An 18,300-nucleotide genomic window follows, 5' to 3' on the forward strand; every position below is an offset into this window, starting at 1 on the left:
CAGCACTTCCTCCTCCAGTCCCAATACTCCCCAGGTATTGCCCCAAACTTTGGGCTGTGACTTATACTCTGTGCCCCCTCCTTTCCTAAGCCCTGTTCTTTCTAAATGACAAAGGACTGCAAGTCAGTTAATCATGTAATATTAGACTTACAGAATCTTAAAATGCAGGTTTTAAGTAATTTTTGCAAAAATTGTGGAAAAGGACAGAGTGTAGGGAGTAATTATCTGTAAAGTCTACTAACCTGTTATCATTTTGATATATTCCATCTTAAACTTTATTCGTATGCATATTCTAACATATCATAAATACAGTTTTGTGACGGCTGCATAGTCCTCCCAGGCATCATTTAATGGCCTCATAATATTCCTTCCAGTAAATTCTTAGCAGTCTTACAAACTGCTCCCGATTTTTGGATGTTAGAGCTATGTCTAATGTTTTACAATTTGCAAATAAGCTCTGATGCATGCCTCTTTTTCTATATTTTAAAAATTGTTTTCTGCCAGGTGTGGTGGCTCATGCCTATAATCCTAGCACTTTGGGAGGCTGAGGTGGGAGGATTGCTTGAGCCCAGTAGTTCAAGACCAGCCTGGGCAACATAGGGAGACCCTGTCTCTACAAACAAACAAACAAACAAAACAAATACAAAAATTAGCCGGGTGTGATGGTACGTGTCTGTAGTTCCAGTTACTCAGAATGCTGAGGTGGGAGAATCATCTCAGCCAGGGGAGGTCGAGGCTGCAGTGAACTGTGTGTGCCACTGCACTCCAGCCTGGGCAAGAGTGTGAGACCCTGTCTCAAAAAAAAAAAAAAAAAATTTTCTTAGACTAGATTTCTAAAAGTAGAATTTCTGGGTCAAAGTGTATGAAAATATTTAAAGCATAATACATTTGGTCAAACTGCATTTAAAACATTGTACAAATTTAAAGCACAATGCACAAAGGAAAAGAATACGTCACTGAAGTATTTTTTTTATTTCATATTAGTGTTTAACAATCATTTCAAATATATGTTTGCTACTTTAATTAGCAAGAGGAAAAAACAAAACAGTGTTTTGGAGTTGGAAGGAACCTGAGATGCCTAGCAGTTCCCAAACATGGCTGCACATCAGAATTACCTGAAGAGTCTTTAAATAATGTGAGTTCCCGAAAGCTCTTTGGAGAAATGGTTGTTTTAGGTGTGGAGTAAAAAATGTACAAGATGAGGCTGGAGAATGTGTCCTTTCAGAAAACAAGCTATGAAAGAGTAATGTCATGTATCAAAGGGACTTAAGAAGCCAACTTGAAGAGGCTCTCATTGGCCAAAGAGGGGAATTCTAAGGATAAAAATTGTGATAGATTGCCGGACGCGGTGGCTCACACCTGTAATCCCAGTACTTTGGGAGGCCAAGGTGGGTGGATCACCTGAGGTTGGGAGTTCAAGACCAGGCTGACTGACATGGAGAAATCCCATCTCTATTAAAAATACAAAATTAACCGGGCATGGTGGCACATGCCTGTAATCCCAACTATTCGAGAGCCTGAGGCAGCAGAACCGCTTGAACCCGGGAGGCGGAGGTTGCAGTGAGCCAAGATTGCACCACTGCCTTCCAGCCTGGGCAACAAGAGAAACTCCGTCTCAAAAAAAAAAAAAAAAAGAATTGTGATGGATAAAGCACATCAAATACATTAAAATCCATGAGGTTATAATAATACTAAAAATAATAATAAAACTGTAGTGGTCACTTTAGAGAATGGTGATAATATCCCAGCATGAAAGTGACATTGAAAACTGGAAAATAAAGGAAAAAATCAAGCATTGAGGCTGCCTTTCTTATATGAGCTGTACTGTGGAGTAAGTCAATAGTAGGTGAGGAAGTTTTTCTATATTATCTCAAGTTATAAGTGAAAAAGAAATGATAAATTTAGGAATCACCGTTTGTGACCCTAATGAATTGGAGAACTCAGGCAATGATGATCAATGGCTGCAAATGTCACAAAGAGACACAAGCAGACATTATGTGGCCCTGAAAGAAGTGCGTATCATCTATGAAGTAGACGTGCCAAAATTTTTGAACTATATCTGATCAGACCTCTAGATTAAATTACTGATCTACAGAAAATAAACTTGGGGAGGCAGGCGGTGGGTGTGGTGTTCAGCAGAATCCAGACTGTGGGAAAGTCTCATGGACAAACCACCGAGTCTCTGTAACAAGTTTAAAGGGGAAAAAATGAAACTAAGGGACATCAACAGCTTAAAAGTCACTTAAGAGATATATTAACCAATCATAATGCATGAATTTCATTTGAAAGACTTCAAGCAAACTGAAACAAAAACAAAAACAAACAAAAAAAACCTTGTAAGACAACTGTGGATTTCAGAACATCCAGGATTTTTCATGATATTAAGTAGCCACTAAAGTCCATGTCTTATACAGAAACATACAAAAATACATACAATTAAAATTATGTATGGAATTTTAGTACAAATTAAAGTGGCTGTGAATGTCTTGTTATACTAGTCTTTCTACTTTTGTATATGTTTGAATTTTCCATAATTAAAAGAAAATATATATACATCAGGTCCTAGGCCCTGACCTGCTGAACAAGAATCTCAGAGGTAGGGACTGGCAGTCTGAGTTCTGAGAGCACCCCATAAGATTCTGATGTAGCTGGTCGGTGGACTGGCGTCTGGGAAATACTGATTTGACTCAAGGAAACTGAGGTACAAGGACAGTAAATTGCCCAAACTCATACAGCCAGTTCATGCAAGAAGCCAAGTTGCCTGACTCTGATCCAGGGTCGTTCTCGAGATAATAGGCTGCCTTTTGAATGCAAATGCATTAGTTCCTGAATGTATTCCTGTTGGGTAACATGATGCTTTGACCCAGTTTAAACGCATGTGTCCAGAAAATGCCCTGGAAGTTGTCTAGGATCTTTCGTCACCCTTGAAATCATAGGCGCATGGGGCTACCTGATCCATGAAGACCTCAATGTCTACTACGGAAAGGGAGGGAGCCTTTTAGCTGCACCTGCACGTGGGAACTCAAAACTTCCAAATGAGATTATACATGGAGGTCACAAACCTTCCCCAGTTGTCCTCCAAACTTCAGAGTCCAGATATCACACCAGAAGGTAATAGGAACATTCAGAAAGGAGGATGAAGATATGAAAAACTTTGCTAAGAACAGGACATGAGAATGTCGGAGGTGACGGGTAACCTGTGAGTCTGGGCTTCTCGTGATAACTGACATGACCTGGGATGAAGGACTGGGTCATTCTTGGGTCGAATGTAGGAAAATGACGTAGGAGAGGTTCTGAGAAGCTGTGAGAAGGGAAAGGAGAGGAGAGAGGGCTAGGTGTCTGTGGTTTTCTCATGACCAGTTTTTAATTAGTGAAGGTCTCTCTTCTTGACCTTTGGTGACGGAGTAGAAGCTTAAGGGAGGTTCACTCCTAACCTGACCCTTGTTGGGAAAGGAGCAAACCCACATCAAAAGCCCTGGCTCCTCCTTGGCCCAGAAGGTAGGAGGTGTCTCATCACCCATGATGATGGGAGTGGGAAGCTTAGGAGAAGTATGATTCACAAGATAAGATTTAGAGGACAAGAACATTAAGGTCCAGTTTCGGATTAACTTCCAGTGCAGGAGGATCCCACAGCATTCCAGCTCAAGAGTCACAGGGAGGAGAAGTTTCCCCATGACCATATGCCAGCAAACAAACACTAACCTGGCAAAATTACACATAAAAACTGAAAACAGCTGAAGATACCCAAAGACTTACAATTTAAGTTTATATTATACAATTTCTTTTCTAAAAATAGCACAGAGAGTATTTTAAAAAACTCAGTTACAATAGATTCATACTGGGAGTCTTTGGCCTTCTATCTTGGTTGTCAAAGGCAATCTATGATCTAGAGACAAGGCTGCCACACAGTATGCCACACAGTAAGAGGCAGGTGGGATTGCTTTAGACCCACGAATTTCTTCAGATGACTAGACCAGTTACTTCAGTCATCTTTATAGCCTGCCAAAATTTCCCTGTTTTATAGATCCCAGAAATCTTCCCAGCTGGGATCAAGTAATTGCATCCAATTTGAATTACTTTTTAAAATGCCATGTCATAAATTCCCAGTGCTGGCAAAGGTGCAGCAAAGCACCCCCATTCCCCAACATTAGAAGTCAAAAATAGTACATGTTTGGAAGGCAAGTTGGCAACATGCATCACATGAGCTTTGAAATGTTTATATTCTTTGACCCAACAATTCCAATAATTTTTAAATGAATGAAAACAAAAATGTTATGCATAATGATGTTCATCACAGCATTACTTAGAAAAGAAAAAAACGGAAACAACCCAATTTCTAACAACAGGGTCTTGGCAAAGTAACCTACAGTAAATGATCATTTGTAGTCATTAAAGTTACATTTTGTAAAAGTTTATAACACGAAAGGCTAGGTCCATCAAGTGCCCCCTTCCTAGAACTGGAACCTCCAGCAGATGGATAGAGAGGCTGAAGGTTGAAGCCTGGCCAGACTGCCCCCACCTGTGATTCTGGCTTCCTTGTCCTGCCACTGTCTCCTGTCCTGCTGATTCCTACATCTGGCTTTCCAGATGCACTGTCAATTCTCTGAGCCTCCATAGGCTTCCACTGAACTCCTTTTTTCCTGATTTAGCTACAGATGGTCTCTGTTGTTTGTACCAAAAGACCCTGACACACCTAACCAAGCCATTAATTACATCATCAGACTCTGAAAAACAAAGTTGCCCAATCCCAGTTCTAAAGTGTTTTCGAAAGTATGTTTGCGGAACCTTAGACCTCTGAGTTCAGTTACGTTTGGAAAATACGTAATGTCTCCCGCCTGGGGATAGACAGTACATACTCAAGGTTCTGAGAAGTACTGCTATAAAAAAGCCAATTTAGCCCAGGATTTCCCAATTTAATTTATCACACAACTCCTTTTTCCAAGTAACATCTATTAACACTACAGTGCAGTAGGTAGTTATGCCAGTGACTATGGAAGCATTCTTTAATGCTTTAATGCTTCTGTAGTCAACACAATTTATAATTTCCTCCTACACCAGCCTAAGAACAACAGGAGTGCCATGTCCTGATCATCTACTGGTTTGATTCCTGAAGTGAAGCTAATCTTAGGGTGAATACAACCTCTGTTGCAGGGAAAGGAATCACAAGATCCAAGGAAATTAGGAGTTAAATTATTTATTAGAGAGCTGCTATGTGCTTGGGGCATGCTAGATACTGTATTTATATAATCCCATTTAATCTTCACAGCCAAGAACCTCCTAACTCATTTCCCTGTTTCTCTTGTCCTTCTCCCATTCTGTCTCTGCACAGCAGCTGAAGTGTCTTTTGAAACTACATCAGGTCACTCACTCCCTTGCCTAAACCTGTCAAGCCCTGCCTAACCTCATCTCATACCACACCGTTCTTTCCTCACTGCACTTGAACTCCACTGACTGCTTTCCATTTCGCAACACGCCAACATGGTCTCCCTCTAAACATGCTAACTTCCAGCATCTTCGGCCTGGAACACTTGGTGCCCTATCTTCACACAGCCAGCTCTACCTTCTTACTTAACCTCACCACCAGTGTTTCTCCTTGACCATCCTATCTAAGAAAGGTACCCCTCCCTCACTTTCTATCCTACCACCCTGTTTTTCAGTACATTTTACTATCTGAAATTATCTTGTTCAAATTTTCGTCTGATTCCTCCCATTTGTATGTAAGTCCCAAGACAGTAAGGACCTTGTCTGTTCTATTCATCACTGTATTTCCCCAGTGCCTGGTGCATAGTAGATGCTCAACTTGTTGAAGAATCCTGTAAAGTAGATGGCACACTCATGCTGCAAATGAGGAAACTGGCTCAAAAGGCCTTGGTTAAACATCTTGACCGAGACCACACAGCTGGGAAGTGATTGCCTTCCAATGGTTGAAGGCTGAAGGGAGTCTTTGGATCTCTGGAGTCCAGGTATTTTGTTCTATGGCTGGGCAAGTCCCGCTGGGCCACACAACACAAAAAGCCAGGTTTTCAAAGAGGCACTCTGCTTTTGTGAACTTTGTCTTTTCAAGCTCTGTATTCATTAAAGATGATCAAGGTCCAAAATTAATCTACGGAAATCACATTCCACAAAAAATAACCGAAGAACTCAAAGATCCTGAGGTTTGGCAACTAATTTACATATAAGATTATGAAAGTAATTAATATTTCATCTCTTTGCCCCAGTCTTTTTGCATTGGGCAGTGTTTCAGTCAAACTTAAGAATCTGTATGTACAAATTTAACAGAAAAATACCATCTTACCCAAGACCAGGCAGCTGATCACGTTTCCCTTGTCTCCAACACTCTGCAAGGAAAGAACTAAAGGTTGCAGAGAAAGTGGAGAATAAATGCATTGACAAGGCAATCAGAAGAGGCAAGTAGGCCAGGGCCACTCCTCTATTTTCTTCAAAAGTTTATTACATCCTCCTCTATTTTCATCAAAAGGCTCTGTTTCACCAGAGGTAAACCGTCTTCCATACAGTCATAAGTCATAAGCTTTGAAAGGCCCTCAAGGGTCCTTGGATGCCCAGTGGGTGCTATGCAAAGACACATCAAGTGGGTGCTATGCAAGGACACTTGACAAAGGGCCCAAGTGTGGAATAAAGAAGGGTAGGTATGAGTACACTTGGGCACTAAAATAGCTTGAAGGCTTTTTCCCTGTAAGTTATATACGGACATATGAGATACAAGGAAAGCTACAAAGTGGTGATCTGTGTAGCTAATATTTTGAATTTCACTATGGCACTTGAAGAGAATCACTGACTGGGAGGACAATATCAGTATATACGCTGATTGTTAGTCATGAAGAATATTTTAAAACTAAACTATTCTAGAAATACACTAAACTGATCTAGACAGTTGAGTTCTGCAACTTATGAATGGCATTATAGGCTCTGAAATATACAGTGGACAGTAATTCTTTACCTTAACACCAAACTGTTCTCTCATCCTTCATACATTATTAGTTGTGGTTTTATTATATAATATAGACAAGATAAATAATACTTTTATTACAAAATACATGCAAATAAAGAATATTCTGAGTTTTTACAAGTTCCAGGTCATGTCAGTCATGAGAACAAACAAGTACAAAGATCATTCCCTGCTTAAAGACTTTCTCTAACATACCTAATATTTAAGTCAAATTACACATGCTTTCAGGGCAATCAATTCAGAATTAAAACAGTATTTTTAGATGTAAATGTCTCTTGAGAAATACTTGATATTTTTGCTTTGTGGAATTTACACATATATAGTATTTGGCACAGAATTAGACATGCTACATATTTTTCTGGGGAGAACACATTCTTCAGATAGGATGTATCCAAAGTTGAGGATAAGCATCCTATGAAATATGCAAGCGATACATAATATGTAACTTTGAAATTTACAGTTTAAGTTCATGTTAGCTAAATGTTATTGTGATTAGAAAATATAAAATAGCTACTTAGAATGCTTTTTGGCTTTTGATACCTTTCTACATCCTGTGAGAGAGACTGCTTATGTTTCTAGAAGTTAAGGATATAATTTTTCCAGAACTTATGCCACCATGGAGGCAAATGTGTACAGTAGCTATTGCATAGTGCAATAAAACAAAATATGCTGAAACAAAAACAATTTTATTAGGTTATTTTGCATTGCTCTAAAGAAATACCCAAGGCTGAGCAAATTATAAAGAAAGAGGTTTATTCTGGTTCACGGTTTTGCATGCTGTACGGGAAGCATGGTGCTGGCATCTGCTTCTGGTGAGGGCCTCAGGAAGCTTACAGTCATGGTGGAAGGTAAAGGGAGAATAGGCATATTGTATGGGAAGAGCAGGAGCAAGAGAGACGGGGGAGCTGCCATGCTTCCCCCAGACCTCATGTGAACTACCACACCAAGCCAATCATGAGGGATCTGCCTCAATGATCCAAACACCTCCCACCAGGCCCCACCTCCAACACTGGGAATATTACATTTCAACATGAGATTTGGAGGGAATAAACATCGAAACCGTATCAATCATCTAATACCACCCTCATGTAGTAAGAATATTTAGTGGCCTAGGTAGCCAAACTATATAGCAAGGTGCTTATTCTTTCCAAAGACAATGTTTCAGCTATTTGGAGGAGGAAATAGTATTTCTAATCAAAGTTGTGCTCTTCCAGATTTACATTTGTGCAGTTGTGAGAACTCCAAAGAACTTGACATGTCCTGGGGACATTACTACAAAGCGGTTAATTTCTGAATTGAATTTAAACTGTAATTTCCTTTCCAAATTCCATATGGTTTGAACTATTCTGAAAGTAATTTTAGGGTACATTTCTTATTCTTAAATAATCTGAAAATACAAACTGTAACTTGCAAATATACACAAAACACAGGAGTTCAATTGTACTCCCAATATTAGCCCTCTTCTTAATTCTCTTACAGGATTCTGTTTTCTGTCCACCCATTTTGTGAAAACTGCATACTGCTGCTCTGCTCTGATAATTGTACGGGTTTTTCTTTTACTTTGAACTTGGACAAAGAATCCAGTGCTTCATCACACTTTATACTATTCTCCAGGCTTTTTCCACATATCCCCTATTTCAGCTGTTTACATTTAGATTTTCCTTTATGGGATTCCTCCTTCCAGGAACTCTGGTTAGGGGAATTCACAATAATAAATGACAACTAATAAAAAGTATATTTTAAAATCTATTTAATAGTTTTTCTCATAGGATATCAAGAATTAAATGTCATCTAAAACACTGGGAAAGCAGATTATGAAGTGGTATTCCATATGCAATAAATATGCCAACATATCACCAACTTTATTTATAAAATCCGTTAACTGAATACAAATCAAGTATAAGGAAATCCTGTAAAGGCATCAGTGCTATGGTATTATAGTGTTATTCTCTATCTTGTTTTAGTTATAAGATGTTCCCACCATTAGTTCTCAGGAATAATGAATATTTATTTAAGTGCCACTGTATGACAACCCTGTGCCAGTGATGTACATGTGATTTCATCCTTTCAATAACCATTCAAGGCTAATATCCCCTCCTTCTAGGTGATAAAAGGGAATGGCTGATATACAAATCCAAATATGACTCCACGGCCCAGGCCTTTCCTCTTCCTTCACCATTGTGCCATGCCACATCTCGTTTGAAAATCAAAAAGTAAGTTATTTATTCTAAAACAGTTCGACACACTATGTTTCCTAAGGATGGGAGAAAACAACTTGAAAAAAATCAAAAAAGCTATTTTTCCTTTCTCTGTGACAAAATGAGTATCTATTCAGCGAGTTTACTACATGTCAAAATTTTAAGTTTTCTTTTCATCAGGCAATAAATAAAACTAAAAAAGCATTCAAGTATGGTCATCAATAGTACTAATCCGCTAAAATTTCAAAATCAGTTTGCTTCAAAAGTATATTTTTTACCCCATGCTATGAAGCGTTGATACCAAGGTACATCATATGTAACCATTAAAGAGAACAGAGAGCAAAAAAGTAGTGAAAATGGTTAAAAAATAAAGAAAGTGGAGTAGCTGGCATATACACTTGGTATTACATGTTCTCTTTTGAAGTTTTTACTCAAAATAGAAAATACTAATGAACCATTTGGGCTAAATCATTTTCAAATTCCGTAATATGGAAACTTAAAGAAAAAGTGGGCTTTGTAAAGGAAACAATATACATGCTATAATATGGATGAACCTCGAGGATATTATGCTAAGTGAAATAAAACAGTCGCAAAAAAAGACAAATACTGTATGATTTCACTTATATGTTGTATCTAGAGTAGTCAAATTCAGAAACAAAGTAGAATGATGATACTGAGAGACGGGAGGAAGAGGGAAATGAGTTGTTTAATGGGTACAGAGTTTCAATTTTGCAAGACAAAAAAAGTTCTGGAAATTGGCTGCGTAATCATATGAGTATACCTAACACCACTTTGTTAAGAGGTAAATTTTGTTATGAGCGTCTTCTCACAATTAAAATAACTAAATGTCATTTTTTAAAAGGACCCAATGATTTGTTAATGTGACAGTGACACTGCAGGTATGTTTTAAAAACAAAGTATTTAGAGATACATGTAAGTTGTTATCTGCATGTTGATGGTATGTAAGGTTCACTGTACTATTTTACTTTTGTAGTATGTTTAAAATTTTCCTCAATTAAACAGAATAAAATAACTTTTAAAAAAGGGAACCAATAAGGAAATGAACTTTACCAACCAAGAGAACCATCTAGCATGAAAACATATGATTATAGTTTAAACATGTAAAACGTAACATTTTAGCCATAACCGATAAACATGTCACATCACTTATTTCACTTGAGAGAAAGCTGCTGAAAAACTAATTATTAACTGGGCTTGCATCGGAAAAACAATATGGAGAAAATTACATGGACAGTCTAAGTTTGCTATGAAAACAATGTACTTTTATTAATTAAAAGTCAAAAACAACAAAAGGGAAATTTCACAACCTTTGTTTGCAACTATATAATCTTTATGTAGAAAAACTATAAAGTGACAGTCTGATCTGGAAAGCAGCTCAACAATAAACCTAATCCTTACATTAAAAGTAAGTAAATTATAGAATCAGTTCACCCAAAAGAAATTGTCTTGCTGTAGAATATTTTAGTCCAACTGATTTCAACTATATTATTCTCATTTCTGACAAACTGTCTGTCCTGATATTTCAAATCACCAGAGATGTAACAGACAAGAACCCGTTGAAGTAAAAGAATAAAACACAAATACTCCAAGCACAATTACATGTGACATGATGAGTGCATTTAATCTACAATCTACAAAACTATACAAATTACCAATTATACATATAATCCATTTACATTGAAGCTCCATGAGGTGGTACTGAATAAACACTGAGGCATCAAATTTTCAACAATGGAACAAGGCTCACGGAACAGCAGCACATTCCCACCTTTTAGTCTATCATCACAACACTTCCCCTGGGATTTGTACTTATTTATATTATTATCTAAGTCCTAGGAAGTTGGTAACAAAAATTTTTAAAGTCAAAAGGATAATGAATTAAACACTCCCTAAAATCTATTCTAAAACATGCGTGTGAAATATGAAGAGATCAAGCACTTTGTAAATGTGAGATTTTACAGTCACATGTTCCTTTAAACTTATACTAGTATCTTCACTAGTATCTGCACAATTTTCTGTAATTAGGCTTTTCACTAAAACTTAATAGAAGAGGAAAACAACAAAAAAAAACCTTATTTTTAAACTGTACAGTCTTAGAAAAGTGGTACTATTTATTTTTAAAACCAACTTTCTCTGCTAAAGAGATCACACTATGTGGTCATCAGAGCAGTTTAAGTCACTTTGGCAATACAGAGATTTATTTACCCTTATTTTGAATAACAATAATGATGATGATAAACTACTGTCACGGTCACATAATTTTTCCAGAACTTATGCCACCATGGAGGCAAATGTGTACAGAATATTTCTAATAAACCTAAATTTAATCACGGTTAAAATTTCTCAAAAGTATTTTCAAGTGCTCAAGAATATTAAAGTTTGGGGGGAAATACATAAGTCATAAATAAGCAAGTATTCCCTCCAAGATTCACTAATTGGGATAAAAGTCTCAGGGTAAGCCCACAAGAATGGTCTGCAATAAAGAAAAATCAGGTCTGTGTAGAGTAATTTCTGCCACCTTTAGCAGAAAAGCCAAAAACATTCTGAGCCAAATAAAAGCATCTTTTGATTCAGCGCCTTTTCTTGCGTTAGTTTTAATTTCTAACTTCTCAACATGTTATAGCTCAGAAATTCCCATATGCTTACTATCTGTAATAAGGAACTATAACGTTAAAGAAACAATTCAGAGACATGATCATTTTCCATCATAGGTCTGTCTCTCTTTGGTAAGAAACAGATCAAGACTTACTTATTTTCTCTCACCTACAGAAGAGAGGGGAGTTAAATGTCATTAACCTAGTAAACAATCCCTGTGTATAAACATTAAGTTGGAGGGTAAAGAGCCTAAGTCACGCCCTTTATAAGAATTGTGGAAAACAACTCTGGCATGTAGCTGTGGTAGAGGACAGTAAGAGTCCATAGATAGAACATGATCTTTCCTGCAACTGGAAGACCATGCTTATGAACATTCTAGTCAACCTATAGAAATTTTGCTCTGTAACTTGAGTGTCCTTCAGACAAGAAACATGAATAATAAGCTATTACAAAAATATGGTAGAATATCTTCCCCCTTATAAGTCACCAACTTCTGATCCCATTAAACTTTCATAGAATCCATGGGAGTATTAAGTAGGTTTACTCTAGGTAATCTGTCATGAAGTAAAACTGGAAGTAACCTATCTAATAATACCACTTGCAATTCAAGAAAAAAAAATCCAATACAATCTAATATGTACATTAACAAACTTCACAGAATATATATTCTATCAGGCCTAAGAAATCCTCATCCAACCAAAAGAAAGTCAGTTTCACCCACTGTAAGATAAACCATGACACTTGTATCTGGATCCAGAAAAAAAGAACTGCTAAACTCCAATGCAGTAAGAAAAATATTACAAATAAGCACCCAAAACTGACCTAAAATTTTCTACTCCATCCTGCAGGACGTCTTTTTTTAAAGAGAAATAAGCATCCCTTGCAACTTGACTGGAAAGATTATTACCTGACCAATTATTTCTAAGCCTATACTAGAAACCAGTGTAAGATGGAATGCCAAAATCACCACCAACTCGACACTACCATTATTTTTGCAAAGAAAGGTAGTTATATAAAATTCCATTCTCCCAGGCAATGAGCAGGGGAGAAAAACACATTACTTTTTAAATGGCTACATTTGTAGGTTTTTGAGTATCAGCACCAAATGTTCACTTTTAATTATTCTGAACAAATTTTTAGAAATTAATATTTCCTAACAAAATGGACTAACAAAACAGTGAATAAGGAAATAACTTTCAAGCAATATTTGCATGCTGATAAGAACCATTAAGTAAAACAGTGACTGGCTCATTTCCAAAGCTACTGTAGGTGTGCACCGTTTGGAAATAGTATATCTCACTGCTCAGCTAACATAGCTACTCTCCAAATCATGGGTAGAGCACATCTTATTTTGTGACTAGGCAAGATTAAGTAAAACAAGTTGAAAAGATTTTTTTAAAAAGCAAGCTAAATCAAAACAATCCATTGTTAGAATAGTTTTCTACTTTCTCTTTTAGGGAGGAAAAAAAAAACCATCAAACCACTGTATGAAGTGCCTACATAAAAAACTGAAATCAAGGTTCACAAATAATAGTGTCAGTTCAATTCTACATAACCGTTTATTATATTTATAGCAGTATTATGACCACCAACATTACACAAGTTTTATTTCTTCCTCAGACCGTAGCAAATTTATTTTCATAATAGAGTTCAACTCTGCAAATGGTTTAAATCAACTTTTTGCACCTTGAATTCACAAACCATTAGATACGAAGTTTCCTGAAAATCATTTTATTTTTAAATTTTACTTAAAGCTATAACTAAATCCAAGTCTCTTGGGGTGGGGAGGGGACCAACTAAGCTGTTTAAACACAAACTTATAAAAAATATTCTGATGCCAGTGTTTGAAAGATAGCCTACAGAAGATTATAAAAGGTCAACAATCATACAAGAGAATTCTATGGCCAAACCTTGTTAGAAAATGTTTTACAAATAAACTTCTTTCATAATAGAAGAGGAAATGAAAAGATATTTAATTTCCCCCTTAAAGTAAGTAGTTGCTCAGAACATGGGTTGGATGTATGGAAATCATATTGCTTCTGTGAAAAAATGTTTTATCCAGGCATTCCACTAATAAAATGCCATGCCATATCTACCTAGTCTTTGATATCTGGGTATTAGTATTACCCAAGAGAAACTTATCAAAGAAAATGGTTAGCAAACCACCAAATAGGAGTCTCAGGTCCCTTAATTTGGATAGTCATCTTAGTAAATACAAAACTTAAGCTACTTGAACACTGGGGCTTATAAAGTGCATCAGGTATAAGAAACACAACAGTAGTGTGAAACTCAGTAAGACTTTAAGGGACTTAGTATCACCGGTGGGGCAAAAAAACAACATTATAGTTTTCTGTTCAGATTTTATTTGAAATCTAATTCAAATTGTCAAAGCTACAAAAGGGGGAAAGACATCTGTATTATTTTTTCTAAGTCACAACATCCTAAAACAAAATACTACTACTGTCAGCAGATCCATTATACACATTTCTGATGAAATCCATTAGAACAATAAAAATTTCATCTTGAGAAATAGCCACAATGAAAGTAATTTACACAATATAAAACAATGACAGATCTACAGATGCAGTTGCTCATGAGTTTACACATGCATACACAAACAAACAAACAAAAAACCCCAGGAATGCTCTTTCATTTGATTTTTTGTTTTTTTTAAAAAACAGACCGTTCAGGCACAAAACAAATCGCATTTCCAATAAGTGACAGCATCTTAAAAATTTACGTCAGTGTTTGTTTTTCTTTGACTTTTTATGAGACCTGTGTGGAGATCTGGACTGGGATCTGGACTTCTTTCCTGATTTTTTAGGGGATCTAGACCGTGATCGCCTAGACCTTTTAGGTGTCCTTGAACCAGATGGTGATCTAAGGAAACAAACAAAAAAATCCCAATTGATAAAGTACTCATGTGATCAAAACTGTTTATCGTTAAACTATCGAAAATGATCTTTAACAGAGCACAGTGAAAAATCACTGCAATAAGACTACGAACTTCTAAAATTTAAACTCTATTGTACATACACACACACGGATTATTTTGTACTTAGTATGCACTGCATCAGTGATCATCAGTAGAGCGCTTGTTTATAAAGACAGATTTCTGTGCCTTATCACTGCTCTACTGAATCAAAATCTCTGGAGGTTGGAACTAAGAATTTGCATTTTTAACAAGCTCCCCAACTGACTGATAACCCCCAAATTTGAACTTTAATCTACAAGATAAAGTTCAAAGTTGCACCTAAGATCATTCACAAAATTTAAAAAACACAGCAGCTTTGAAGTTTATCATCCTGAAGCAAACAACTACTGCAGTATCATTCAAGGGCATCATTTAAGACATAATTTTGTAAGTGCTGTTCATGAAGGATTACTCAAACCAATAAATATACATGTACACATACATACATATATAACACATACGTACATATATATACAGGTGCCATTTAGAAAAGGAGAAAGGTATCTATTCTGTAAAGATTTTACTAAAAATACTTAAAATAATAAAGTATTAGCATACAAAGCAGTTTTAGCTCTCAGGAAAATTCCTCTATGTAACACCAGATAAATAAGACATTTCTGAACCATTTTTCTGGAACTAAAGGAAAAAAAAGTATACAAAATACTAAAATACATACTGAAAAAATGGTATTTATGATATGTATTTCCAAAAATATCTACCCAAGAACTTGCTAATAATATTGCTATGGGGGAAAAATGTGTGTTTCTTTCAGCTTTGACAAAAATCAAATAATATTCTATAGAAACTAAAGAACAGAACGAAAAGTAAAGCAGCTAACCCTATTCCACAGAAAACATTGGATATGATGTTTAAAATTCTTGGCTGGTCCTCACTTGTTGGAAGCCTTCACTTCAGTCATTAAAGAGATTGGGATAAGGAGGTGGGGAGGAATAACCAAAAATGAAAGTGTATCTCTTTGGTTTTCTAAAATCCTTAAAAAAAAAAATGTATGCCAACCAAATTATTTTCAAAAGCTGATGAAATGACAAGGAAACTGGTATCTGAAATATTAGCAAAAATGACTTGCATTTACCTTTTGGCTTTTTTGCTAACATCTCTAGGAGAATCTTTGTGAGATGACCTGGACCGTGAGCTCTCTTTATGAGATCTTTCTGAACGCTCTGATCGCTCCGATTTTGGTGATGGGGATTTCACTCGTCTACCACTGCTACTGCGAGATGGGCTGGGGGATGTACTGTGTCGCCTCTTCCTACGGAACAAAGCCCCCAAAACATTCCATAAATGAGCAAAGGATCAGGTATTCATTTTCCTTTACTAAATTAGCTATTAATTCCTACCAGCTTACTCTTTTATTCTAACCATGTAATGTTACTTTTAACAATACTCAAAGTCCTTTGTAACAAGAACAAATAAGTGTTAAAGATAGGTTGTCAAGAGACAACAACTGAATTCAACTAAACTGGATTTTCTCTTTGCAATAAGAGGTTATTGAAACAACTGGCAAAATCTAATTAAGGTCTCTGGATTAAATATCAGTTTTTACAAATGTTAATTTCCTAAACTGATATTTTTATTGTGGTTAAATGAATGTGGTTAAGAGAATGAGGCATCATGTTGGCAAATTATTCTTAAATGGTTGGAGGTGGGACCGAAGAGGAAGAATAAAGCAAAAGTAGAAATACTTTTAACATTTGGGTAAGGTGAGTGAAGGGTAACTATCAATTATACTATTCTTGCAACTTTCCTATAAATCTAAAATTATGTCAAAATAGTAATAAAAGACAAAAAGTGACAGACTTTTAACCAATTGGCATAACTTGTTATTTGTAACTATCTGTAGAGTAACTAAGCTGGACTTTTATTTGCAATGGCTTGGTGTTTTTTTTTTTTTAGGAAAACCTCAGTTCACTTAAGAGAAACAATTTTCTTCACTCAGAGATTTAGGAACCGTGAGAGTAAGAAATAAAAACTGAAAGAGAAATGCTTTTAATTAGAATGAAGACTTAAAGTGAGCTATGGCCTATGTATACAATCTCCTTTCAAGATAAGACTAAGACTCAAGTTTACAAGTAGCAGCCTCAGCACAGATACTGGAAAAAATGCTTAAATTGGATGCAACAAGGAAGATCTAGCAAGTTGTTTTGTTACTCAAACCTCAGGTTTGATATCTAATACTGTAATTGAATTCTTGCACTGAACTAAGGCTAAGGATACCATATAAACCATGTGGAGGGATGATGCCCCAGTTAAGTAAGTCAAGTGCCAACTAAATGCCCCATTTCTCCACTATTTCTGCCTTCTGCAAGCAGGACCCAAACACGTTTACCCAAACAAGTTCATCATGAACAAACACTTCCAGTTTGCTGGCATCAATGATGAAAATATTATAAAACACCACTGCAAATCTTGAAACCAGCATATGCATTAAATATGAGAAATGTTTTACCTTTCCTTCCTTGTCGGAGTACACTCATCTTTTTCCTTCTTGTCTTTGGAGCGAGATTCCAATTTTTCTTTATCTTTCTTGTCTCTTTCTCGTTCTCTTTCTAACTCCTTCTCTTTCTCCTGTTATTTTTTATAGAAAATATTAAGTTGTTTAAAACTATCAATGTGGGTTAATCTCATTTATAGAACAATATTTTCTCTTATAGGAAATAATTTTTTAAATTACTACTTAAGGTACAATACTATTTAAAAAATAAAAATCTACCCCTTCAGGAAAACTAGTTATTTCTTTTGCTTATACTGAATAAAACTAATCCTAGCAACAGCAGCTAAACATTTACTGAGTGCTTACCACAGGCCAAACAATATACTAAACAACTTTCCACAGACCATTTCATGTAATCATTTAAAGCATCCCTAAGAAAATTACTATTATCCTCATTCTAGAGATGAAAATTGAGACTCAGAAAGATTAAGTACCATGTGCATGGTCACACAGGAGAGTCAGGTCAGAATTTGAGACCAAGCTCCAGAGTCAGAGCTCTTCCCCCACTGTCCCACCTGCCAAAAAATTCAAATCAGAAAAAGCTAACAATGTACTCCCCTTTCCATCATAAGTTACAATAAAATAGTCAGTAAAAGTGATCCCTGTAACTATAAACAAGTTGATTTAATCCAAAAGAGCTCTTACCAAAGAAAAGGCTGGAAAAGGAAAATGGTTATTCACAATAATCTTCCATCGAAATTTTATTAGTGGGAAACAAGTACCAATTACACTGCAAATTTTAAATCCTAAATACAAACTGACTACATGACTCTACAATCAACAACAACAAAAAAAACCCAACATATTTGCTTATCCCCAGATGCTACAACTGCCACTTCTCATTTGAAATTCTGATTTTGGTATATAATTAAAGGAGTGGCTACAGACAATAAATCCACACAACTAACTTAGTTCTTCACTAAAAGGAATTTAATTTTTCTATGATTTATATGCATCAAGCAAGCTATGTGATAGCTGACTCTTCTGATTTTTAAAAGGTGAAAAGAACCTGTACCAGATGTTGGCAAACACT

The 18,300-nt window shown here is 36.1% G+C and overlaps 1 protein-coding gene across 4 annotated transcripts in view; it reads right to left on the reverse strand.

Annotated features, from left to right (window-relative positions):
- Window positions 1-10,788: 10,788 nt before the first annotated feature.
- The window catches only part of U2SURP (U2 snRNP associated SURP domain containing), a 57,333-nt gene continuing 49,821 nt past the window's right edge, over window positions 10,789-18,300 (reverse strand). For all 4 annotated transcript variants that reach the window (XM_032144359.2, XM_032144358.2, XM_058433321.1 and 1 more), the window contains 3 exons: window positions 17,223-17,341; window positions 15,849-16,025; window positions 10,789-14,661 (listed from right to left, as the gene is read on the reverse strand). In XM_032144359.2, coding sequence (XP_032000250.1) covers window positions 14,523-14,661; window positions 15,849-16,025; window positions 17,223-17,341 — 435 coding nt within the window. In that variant the 3' untranslated portion in view covers window positions 10,789-14,522. The remainder of the gene's footprint in view (window positions 14,662-15,848; window positions 16,026-17,222; window positions 17,342-18,300) is intronic.

This window comes from Hylobates moloch, unplaced genomic scaffold (assembly GCF_009828535.3).
Source record: "Hylobates moloch isolate HMO894 unplaced genomic scaffold, HMol_V3 SCAFFOLD_22, whole genome shotgun sequence".
In the NCBI taxonomy this organism is placed as follows: Eukaryota; Metazoa; Chordata; class Mammalia; order Primates; family Hylobatidae; genus Hylobates; species Hylobates moloch.